The sequence below is a fragment of the Limulus polyphemus genome, unplaced genomic scaffold (genome assembly GCF_000517525.1).
Source record: "Limulus polyphemus unplaced genomic scaffold, Limulus_polyphemus-2.1.2 Scaffold510, whole genome shotgun sequence".
NCBI classification, from domain to species: domain Eukaryota; kingdom Metazoa; phylum Arthropoda; class Merostomata; order Xiphosura; family Limulidae; genus Limulus; species Limulus polyphemus.
In genome coordinates this window covers 68,608-80,523 of record NW_013666120.1, presented here as the reverse complement: position 1 = coordinate 80,523, position 11,916 = coordinate 68,608, and the positions used below count along the sequence as shown (strand labels likewise).

The 11,916-nt window shown below is 30.7% G+C and overlaps 1 protein-coding gene across 2 annotated transcripts in view; it reads right to left on the bottom strand.

Moving 5' to 3' along the window:
- The window catches only part of LOC106458758 (protein FAM117B-like), a 215,150-nt gene that overhangs the window by 174,015 nt on the left and 29,219 nt on the right, over positions 1-11,916 (bottom strand). For both annotated transcript variants that reach the window (XR_002610435.1, XM_022385069.1), the window contains exon 2: positions 480-533. Coding sequence is in view for 1 of the 2 variants with exons in the window: in XM_022385069.1 (XP_022240777.1) it covers positions 480-533 (54 nt within the window). In the remaining variant the exon portion in view is untranslated. The remainder of the gene's footprint in view (positions 1-479; positions 534-11,916) is intronic.

Below are 11,916 nucleotides of genomic sequence, written 5' to 3'. Positions count from 1 at the left end.
AATTAGCTTGAATTCTTCATAATCTATGAATAGTGAGTGACCCAACGGGTCACGGGTGGTCTAGTCTATTTTAAACTGAAAATAAAATTTTTGAAACACAACTCCACGAAATATCTGTAACTCTCAATCAACAGTGGATTTTTCCCAGCAATCAGCCCAAAAAACTTTTCCAGTGATATATTTCTTGTTTACTTTACCGATTTTACACGTTACCATTTTACAATATTTAAAAAAAAATGTGACAACACTTAAGCTTATGCTCATTCGACACCATAGTTAGGTGTAAAATATGGGTTAAAATGGCTACTACCTTAATGACAAGTGAGGTAAGCCAAATCCAAAAAATATATATAAAATATCAAAACAATATCTACAACACATAAATAATAATTTGATATATATATGTGTGTGTATATATATATATATATATATATATATTATTACATTTTAATATATTGCATTTAGTTGTTGAAAAGTACCTCTCACGTCCAGTTGGGTGCAGTCAGCCTCGAGAGCAAAATTGCGTCTTTGAACTATAAAAGATATAGAAAATAAACTTATAGTGGTTTTTCTGCACATTATAAAACACTTTACTGAAATATATTCAATAAAAAAAGTTTTATTTAATTAATTTTACATATTTTTTATAAATCGCAAATTTTGATATTAGGGCGATTTCAGCGTGCTCTCATAGGAATCATTAATGTTTGAGAAGTTATGAAATTTTTTCTGAGTACTACAATCTAGCTCTGGTAGCTTTCAGAATGGAAGTCATGGCAGTTTTGACAAAAATAGCACTAACTTGTCATTGTAACTTGGATACAAGCGTATAGAGATCACATTAACTGCATATTTGCTTTCTTCGTATTCCTCTTTGTCCATTTCGAATTCAAGCCATCTGCAGTTTAAATGATTTCTATCACAATTTTTAGGCCTATTGGTTACTAATGGTTACTTTAGGATTTTGAGCCAATCACTTTTTCTCATCTTTGGTTGTCTTTGTGTGATAAAATTACCTGTATCACAGCTCAGAGAAGTCACAGGCTACTGACATAGAAATTCACGAACGTTCTTTCTTCTGTTTCTGTGAACTGTAGAAGCCGTTAAGGCTTCTAATTCCCAAAAAATTGTTTAGCGATCGGAACAAAATGATAAAAGCTTAGCTTTGTTTTTTTTTCGTGTATAGCCCTTTTACATACATATATTATATAAGAGTAGTGATCTTCTCGAGCGTAATAATATATCCAAAATAATTTAAAAGACCAACATGTTCGAAAGACTATATTTTTGACATATTTAGTTGGTTGGAAGTGCCAATGACTATAGATGTACAAGAATTGATCAAACGTTTACATTCCTTGACTTTAACTTTTAATCCTATACTTAGTGACAACTGGTGTGTGTATATGTGTGTGTGCTATTTAGTTCTTTATTGCTGAATTATTTCTTTTTTCCTGTTAGCCTAGCATGGCTGATGATTAGAACACTTATCTCTCAATTTGACAGTCGCAGGTTCGAAACCTGTCAAACATGTTTGTCCTTTCAGCCGTGGAGGCATTATAATTTAATAGTCAATAAACTATTCATTGGTAAACAGTAGCTTAAACATCAGCAGTGTGTGATATTGACTAGCTGCCTTCCCCCCTAGTCTTTCTCTTCTAAATTAGGGACAGCTAGGTCATATATTCCTCGACATATCACCTAACCTGCCAGTAGAAAAGATTGCTGTCCACTTCTGGATAGCATGTTCAGCTTTACATAAATTTCACAAGAAAAAGTGCATGTGATACCCTAAATGGATGACCCAGTGATTAGATAACTTGGACAAAAACACATCTGCTTTCTTGTCCTACATTCTACAGTTAAAACTACATACACCTATATGCAATAGTAATAGGCTTGTATGTTTATAACACTATATTCTTTATAGTATTTCCCAGAAAATGTGTATAACAATATTTCAATCACACTCTGTCCACAATTACTGCACCCTACTACCACAAAGGTCATGAGTCTTTATTTGACTTGCTCATAGCTAGAGTTACTGATTAGAGATGAAATTCTCCAAAACTATTCTAATTGACATAGTGAATCAGAGAATAGACCTAGCACATCTTAGTTATACAGATATTTTTATAATTTCGAAAAATAAGTCTACAAGAAGTATTCATACCTTGCCATTTCAAAATAAACAATTTCATTTTCCATAAATGCATAAAGGATTTGATTTAAATGACAAGTATTTCAGACTGGTCAACAACTACCATAATTTTGAAAAACAAGAGAAGTAGAAAAACCAAAATATACATAAGTAACAAAGTAAAACAGAAATTTTAGTGTTACTATTTCCTATGATAACAAGTATCCTAATAATTCTATTTATTACATTTCTAACTTGATGGCTCATTATGTCAACAATAATTAATGTGTCAAGATCACTTCCCTCCTCTACTGCACACAATAAAACATGTATATTATAATAGGAATAAATATGAAGATGGAAGTCCATGGAACTATGTAATTAAATATTTTGTTTAAAAGAGTTGGTAATTTTTTTTAGAAAATATTATACATATATAATAAAATATCCTGGTTTACACCCTATATCCATTTTTGTTGTTGTCTAAATCAATAAGTTTTTTCTATACTGATGCCTTAAATATGTACTACTGTCTGATTAACAATCTACTTTTAAGATTTATCTTCATGGTATCTGATCAAAACATCCATTTCTTTCTTAATTATTAACCTCAATTATGTGTACGTTTTATTTGTGTATATTTTTTCATGTTTAAGTGCTAGACCAACATTTGCTGGCATTTAGATTTTCATTCTTAAAATTAGACACACTATTATTACATTGTCTTAAGTTACTCCTAACCAACACATAATGGCTTTACAATGTATTCAAGTATCAAAGATGAAGATTGGCAAGATGTTGATGATATAAAAGGAGAAAATATATACTGCAATACAAGAAAATGGAGAAGAAATGACAGATACCATTAAAAAAACAATATGGAATCCTAGAGGTGTTGATATAGGATATGTTTGAAATCAACAAAAAATACAAGGAGAAAGAAATTTTAATAGGATGTAAGACATGGAAGACCTGTAACTTTTTGAAAATATGACAGAGTTTCAAAATCTTTTAGATAAACAGGATCAGAATTTTTTGAAAATTGTTAATTTAACATAAACTAATTTCCAAGAAAATGAAATACGATTATTAGTAAAAGAATTAACATTTACTCCCACAAATAAACCTAATAAAATACAACTAGCAGGGGATGTATACATGTTCAATAGAAAATTAAGAGTTAAAGAATATTTTTATGAAGTTTCAAATAAAAGATGAATCCTTAGTAAATGGTAAATGAGATTTGATCCTGTTCAATGAATAAACACTGAATTACAGTTAATTTGTAAAAAATATGAATTATATTCTGTTACTGAAAAACAAGAGAAGGATAATTTAACATTAAGAGTCAAAGTTGCTAAAGAACCTTAAAAATTCTAACTTGATATTTCAAAAAGCAGATAAAGATAAAATATGGGTAATAATTGCCCAAAAATTTTATAATCAGATGGTTTATGAACATTTAAACGATACAAAGGTTTACCAAAAAGTGGGAAGTATAAATAAATTGAAATGCATAACTTTAATAAAAGAAAAATGAAAGAAATTTGTTGATGAATTTAAGGTGATATTAACAAAAAAAAATTACCGTTGGAAACAAAAAAGTGAATATATTCATATTGGAAAACCTCCCAATATTCCAGGAAGACCAATAGTAGGAGGTAATCAAAAAAATTACTGAATATTCGAGTGGCCTTTTAGACATATTGTTAAAACCTTTTATATCTCATATTCCTAGTCTTATTAGGGATGATTTTGAATTTGTTGAAAAATTGCCAAGAAAATCAGAGTTTTGTTTCTTTAGATGTGGTAGCTCTGTATCCAGGTGTTGTAGATGACTAAAGATTTAAAAGCTGTGGAAAGCTTTCTAGATAAATATAAAGAATTGATTCATCCAAGGCTTAATAAAGGTTCTATCTTAAAAGGTTTATATATAGTTTTAAAAATAATTTTTGTACTTATGAGAAGCAAATCTTTCACCATATATCTGGTACAGTAATGGGCAAAAAAGTTGTTCCAACTTATGCTAACATTACTATGGGATTTTTCAATTTACAATTATTTAATATACTAGTTAACTATTTTGAAGATAATTTTGTAGCTCACATAAAAACGTTTTGGAAAAGATTTTTTTGACAATTGTTTTGTAATATGGAAAAATGCTCAAGATATTAATAAATCTGTTGGAATTTTAAACTCAATAAACAAGAAAGTTAAGTTTACCTTCAAAAGAAGTAATAAAAGCTTGTCCTTTTTAGATGTGTTGGTGTTTCCTCAGAAAAGGAAATTGTAACTGATATTTTTTATAAACCCACAAACTCTCATCAATATATAGATTTTTCTGTAATCATCCAAAACACAAAATTAAATGTTACTGCAAATCTTCTAAGTAGGTTATATTATTATTTGGATTCTAATGAAGAAATGAGAAGTAAGATTATTAGAACTAATAAAATTTTTAATTTGGTGTCACTATCTGGAGAAAGTTATATTAAGAGGTTTTGAAATTGCTCAGAATAATTTTTTCATAAAAAACATTTAAATAGAGAGTTTAGTAAACTTAAACTGAATATTATACCTTTTGTTGTGACTCACTGCCCAAATATACACATTGATATTTCATTTGTTAATACATAATTAAAACAAATAGATAAAACTGACAGATGTATTAAAAAATAATAAAATTTTATCAAAGTAACCTAAAATTTGTATAGACTATTGAATAAACATGAAAAAAATATTCTAAAGAAGGTATCTTCAGTTGTGACAGAAGGAACTTTGCTTTATGTAACTTAGGTTATATGAAATCTACCAAAACAATAAAGAACAATAACAAAGAAATTGTTTTTTTTATTAATAAGTCATTTAATTGTAGTTCTAAGAATGTAGTATATCTTTTAGAATATGCAAATTGTGATGAATTATATATTGGTGAAAAAGATAATTTAAGATTAAGGATAAATTTACATAAATTCCATATTAGATGTTCAGAAAAAAGTCCACTATATGCCTGTAAACATTTTAATGAATGTATTTTGAGAAAATTTAAAATTCTAAAAGAATCATATTTTCCTGTTTTCCCTTATGGGGATTGTAATGTAACACATAAAAGATAATTTTTCAAAAAATATTTTATACATATTTTTGGTGCCACTTTAAATAGATAGTAGTAAGAGGACAGAAGAAATTGGTTGTGAAGTCAGTAGGAATTGTAAAACCATGACAACAGTTACTAAGACTTACAAAAAAGAAAAAGTAAGTAAGAGTATGAAAGTAGGGGATAAATATATTACATTTCTATTATCATAATAAGAGAAAGTATAATTAGAACAAGATTTTAATTTCAAAAGGAAAGTATATTGACTAATTTTATTTATTTTTGAGCATTTCTAATGTACTTAACTTATACATGGAGTGTAATACATGTTTGTACACTTGTAAAGTATATGCATTTAATTTGATTATGTATGTTTAGTATTTGTATGTTTTGTGTTATAGATTCACAGTAAAAGTAAAGTCACAAAACTGGTAGAAGAAATTAATAAAAGAAGGAAAAGAGTCTGATATTCCAGTGTTTTCTTATTCATATTCACAGGTGATTCTTGATGTTTTGATTATATTTTGTTTATATATAAACACAAATTATACCTGCTACATTGCTTGTTAGAACACTTTTCATTTTGAGTTAATCAATGATGGAATGTAAACCATATGTAAAGTTAGTTAACCAATACTATACTTTAAAACATGATCATCAGTCTCAGTGAAAAGTGGCAAATCAAATAATAAATTGTGCTGCACATTTATTTTTTGTATTTTACACAGCTTGTCCACTGAATAAGTCACAAGAACAAATTAGTAGTATCAGTACAAAATAATCTTAAAATCCCCTATGTATATATATAGGATCACTAAAAACAACTTTAGATGCTATACATGTTATTTTTAGTTTCATAATACCACATAATAAGTCATTGCAACGAATATAAAAATGTATATATTTGTAATGTGTAATAATTTAGTCATTATAATGCAGAAAATAACAGTTTAGCTAGTCGAATTTCAGTACATTTCCCATGCCTACAAGCCTAGGGTAATACACAGATTCACAAATCTAGAATGGTATATATGCTCCACTCTTAAGAGTTGAATGCTACATTTTTTCTTAGAATGTGGATCAGTGTAATTGCGAATGTTGCAAAACAGCACTTGCCAAAAAAATGTATGCTAAGAAGCAGACAATCAGAAGTAAGTCAAGCCTTCAAAACTTGATGAAACTAATATTCATCTGCATATGATTACACTAAAAATCGTCCTTATAACTTATGCAGTATCATAGCAACAAATATCTAAGTATATCGCACATAAAAGAGTATTAGAAGTTCCTTAATTTACTTAGCCAGTGAATTGAGAATATTTAAATGATGGAGTATTGTAAAACAACCACAAAAAAATGTGGGTTAATTCAATCGAATTATTCATTATTCCTTTCACGTGAAATAACTACGGTGTAGTCGCGATAGATTTTAAAAAGTATTGTGTTTCCAAGCTTTAACAAAAGGAAGACAAGCGACTTTTTGCAGTATACTGGGGAGGCTTTACTTTCAGTAAATCATAGCTAATAGTATTGTTCTTCTCGAAACAAGAAACGTGATGTTCAAATCGACAACAGAAACCTCGGGTTTGAAGGGCGTATAAGAACGAGTTTTTGGGCTCTGCTGATGGAATCTTGTAATGTTAAATTCTAGTTGGTTCTAACAGGTTGTGTAGAGTAAAATTTTAAACTCGTTTTTTGACAGGAATTTTCACTATTTTTTGTATTAGCAGTTGCAACTATTCAACTTCGAAATTCAAAGAATCTTTAAAAACTTTACATTTGAAAGTCTGACTGAAGACAGTATATACATAAATATAGCCACGTGTTTCGTGTCATTCTTACCACTCCGACAGCTAATATGTTCGATAATTTAATACGAAGTCACTATACCAAAACCTAATACACGTTTAATGTACAAAATATAACAGCAGAATATTGTTCAACCAAAGTGCAATAAAGACATACTCAAGAATAACTATACAGCTTCAGCAAACAAAGATAAACTGCGTTGAAATGTTCTTATCTTTCACATAAAATAATGTAGCTTTTGTTCTGCAATGACAAACACTATGGCACGCAGTAAACTCTGAAACTTAATCCTATGGGACTATCTATATATCGGCATCGTGAACGACAGAGTATTAAATTTTATACCTTTATTACTTTATATCTTTACTTAAACATACACTTCTAAAAACGACATATGCCACAATGCGAACTTTTATTGGATGGAGTATATCAGTTACGTGAACAGGAATACTATTAGATATTGCCGGAGAGAGATTATTCTATTTCCGAAAAGTGTACGTTTACCCAATAAATCTTCAGCTTACTTTAAAAAAACCTTCCAAGCCCTGCTAAGCAACGCCTTACAATATGTAATCACCATCACGAAAGCAGAGTCATTCCATAATGAAGAACTCGTTCATTATTAAAACAAACGAATGTGCAGCAACCAAACACTGAAACTCAGATTAACCAAACAAGTCACGTTCACGTCTGACCAAAGTGTATATGTATGCGTATATATACAACATACAAACCAGAGCTAAAAATGTCACATCACTGAATGGTCTTTGTTTCTCCTCGATCGCCACTTTTCTGCAAAATGGCTAGGTTGACAAAGTACAATGATACTCTGAGAATTTCATCAGCTATACTGCTTTTTTGTCTTTTTCTTTAGGACGCCTGAAATTTCTATTGTAATGTCTTATCTCCGTGTGGCGCTAGCTACTTTTAAAGAGATGATTCGTGTCAAAGCAATCAACAACAAAAAGATATGTTGTTGCTTTTTTTGTTTTGTTTGTTTTTAACACAAATAAACTTTATTTTCGGTTAGAGAACAGAAAAGTAATGAAAAAAATAATATTGCGAAGTGCGAGATGTTAGGATACTGATGTCTGCTTCTTCTTCACAGAATCTCTACTAGCACTAAGTTCAGCTTCAGCGCCTTTGAAATTGGAAAATACACTAGATGTACTTTTGTAGGGTCCCCAAAAGTGTTCTGTTTCAAGAGTAAATAAACCAAAATTAAGAGTAACAAATATTTTTATTTCGTACTTTTGAAGTTTATGTCATGCTGTGTTGTAGTCTAGAGTGCATAATTAATAATGGTTGGAGACGGCTTGAATGGGTAATGAAGAAAAACTTTAATATAAGTTTAACATAACAGCAAATGTACAACGTTTCGACAAGGTTTTGTCATCATTAGTCTCAAAGTGGGTTCCTCGTCATCGAATTAGAGTGCATAATTCTTCTCGCGATTCATGGCATGCGCACGTTTGACCGACGTCACGATAGTACTAATTGCAACGTTAAGCATCTCTTATTTGACGTCTCATTAGTGTCTACTGATTGACTGACAGAAAACACACTACTGTATAGTGGTGCGAGTGGTTAAAACAAGTGGCCCATCCAAGTGGATTTCATCCCCCTTTCGGAGAAATAATTAAGATACTAAAATAACGCCAAAATAAACCTGAATTGGCGCAGCCTCCAACAACTGACCAATCACAATCAGAACAACTTAATTGACTGTTCTGATTCTGAAAATGGGGAGGCGACAGGGTGGAAGACAAATGGGATTAGGGGTGGAATGTTTTGTTGTTTTTTTAAAAGGAGAAGTGGAAGAAGACCTATGGAAGATAAGAAGCTCTAAAAATACGGTTATTTTTTACTGCAGAATGTTTACATTGATTTTTGTTTTTATTAAACTCGAAATGCATACTCTAATCTCATCTCACACAAAACTGGTGCTACCAACGTTTTATCAGCATATTGCCCGTGTATAAATTCATAGCTATTAATACAAATACTGTATATAAAACGAACGGGGGGAGGGGTTCTTACGACCATACCCTTCTGTTCTATAGGGTTCTTTATCGGTTCGGTGCATTTATTTCATTTAAGCATGACACTGACTCTGCAAATTAATTACACACTCGGCTGTTTGTTTAAAGCAAAGCCACATTAGACTATCTGCTGTGTCCATCGCGAGGAATCGAACCCCAGATTTTAGCGTTGTAAGTCCGTAAGCTTCACGCTGAAATGCATTTTTAAGTTATGAATCAGTTGCTTATAATATAATATCATAGGCATCTTCTTTCGAGGGCCATAGTTCAATTAAATTTTCTCGCTGGACTCTGTTGATTACGCTTCAGCCTGACTGAGAAGCTTCGCAATGTTCTTAGTTCTTATTACGACTGTATGCAAAGACAACAGGACTAGCCAAAAGATAAGATAATGTTGTGTAGGTTTTTCTTGCGTATATTCGCCTAGTAACTCAAAATATTGATTTCTGGGAGTTTTAGTGTTTTACTAAACGTTTTCAGTTAAAACTTTAGAGGATGTAAGAGGAGTCTGTTAAATTTCAGGGGTGATACTCACCACCCCTCTCGCATCCCCTTGGAGTTGCCCTTGCATGTTGATAATAGTTACTAACACCTACAGACTAAGAAGATAGTCTAGGCCGGCAAAAACTACAGAGATGACAAATCCCAGGGCCACGTTTGTAGAAGACCAATTAAATACACATATAAGTATACATATAACAGTTACCAACACCTACAGACTAAGAAGATAGTCTAGGCCGGCAATAACTACATAGATGACAAATCTCAGGGCCACGTTTGTAGAAGACCAATTAAATATACATATAAGTAACAAACCTCTGTACCATAGTTTCCGAGACTGAATAAATTAAACAGTTATATTCACATTTTAAAAACAAAACAAAATATGTTTTCACTTTAAAAAGTATTTTGTCAGCGTAACTTTTTAAACAATAAAACGTAAAACATTTTAGTAATTTTGTTATAACCGTGTATTTTAGTACGAACTTAATTCTTCACGAGTTGCAACAACTTTAAGGCATGGGATAATGAGTTGCGTAGTGAATTCAACTGTTAAAACAGCAGATGAAAACAATCATACAAGCAGCCTCTATAAACGGTTAAAGTAATTTTGTTATAACCGTGTATTTTAGTACGAACTTAATTCTTCACGAGTTGCAACAACTTTAAGGCATGGGGGAATGAGGTGCGTAGGGAATTCAACTGTTAAAACAGCAGATGAAAACAGCCATATTAAGCAGCCTATATAAACGGTTAAAGGGATGATATATATATACGAATGGCGAAATAAAAGTTGGGAAGGCTTACTGTCCCACGTATGTACAAGGAAACAAATGAATAATTTTACAACTTTAATAGCAAACTACTAAATAACTTCGCGAACGACTTTAGCTAACTATTAATATTACGTTTTATAAATAAGGGTTGGAAAAAAATAATACAGATATGCAAACAGAGCAGTAATATAAACTATATGAGTAAATATAGTATTTTACATTTGATTACGTTTTATTCTTTCATCTTTTTCAATTACTGTCATGTAAAACCTGCATTATATAATGTTAAAAAATCGTAGTTCGACTGACTCAGCGTTAAAGTCCGAGGTAAAACAAGTGGTTCGTAGCAGAAAGAGATTACCGATTACGTACACGAAACAACTTGGTGAACGTGTATATGATGGCTACCATCATGGCGAATCTTTCAATGAAGATACACAATACATACAGCTCTTGAGTTTTGGCATAAATATACATTACTTCTAACTACGCAAAAGTAAATTGTCGACTAATGTTGCTATCGTTTACTTTCAGGGGAAAGGTAGTCAAAAACTGTACTAACAATTTTCTATATAGACATAATTTGTACTTTCCCTATTGTATATTATTCAGCCAAGTAAAAAAATAGTAAGTGCGCTCTGAGTAAGTGAATAGAAACATTTTAAAGATTCAAAATGAAATATTTCTTATAAACCTGACAAAAGAAAGAAATTTAAAATAATAATTGTAAACGTTTGAGAAGCTGAAATCTCTCTTAATTAATATTCATTAATAGGGAGAAAAAAACTACGTGTGAAATTAATTTTAAATCCTGTGAACAACTACAAACAGGAAGTCACACCTTCAAAACGAGAAAGTAACTGTTCGAAAATGGGTTGACTTTTTTTTTTTAGTTCACCATGATACAAAAATGTTCAGCCAAAACTTCCAAAACATATTACAGACAAACAAATAATAATTAGTCCGGTTTCTTCTTCCATATATATTTCGAATAACAACAATGAAAACGAGACAAAATTTCAAAGTGATCGGTGTGACCATAACGATTAATATGACGATATATGGAGAGTTTGTTTGTAGTTAAACGCAAACCTACATGGGCTATCTGTGTTATGCCAACCATGGGTATCGAAACTAGAATTTTAGCATTATAAGTCTTCACATTACCGCTGAGCTACTGAGGAGCATAAGTGGAGAACAAAAACTAATAATAATGTGGTCAAATCGGAAACATTTTATGGAGTTGATATGTTCACGGATTACTATTAAATAATAGCAAAAATACTTCTAATGCTTTAATTGTCGTACGACACGTAAATTATCTTATCAAAAAATTCATACATACACACAATGCTGAAACATTAATCTCTATATATATAAAACAGGAAGTTTGTTTGTTTATTTATTTTGTTCGCTATAGGAAACCAAACGGTTGAACTTGCACATTTTAAAATGACTTCATAATCAGTTTTTTTTACAAGAAATTTAATGGTGCTATTTATTTTGTATTTGGTGTAATATTTAATGACGAAATTGACAATTAATGATTGT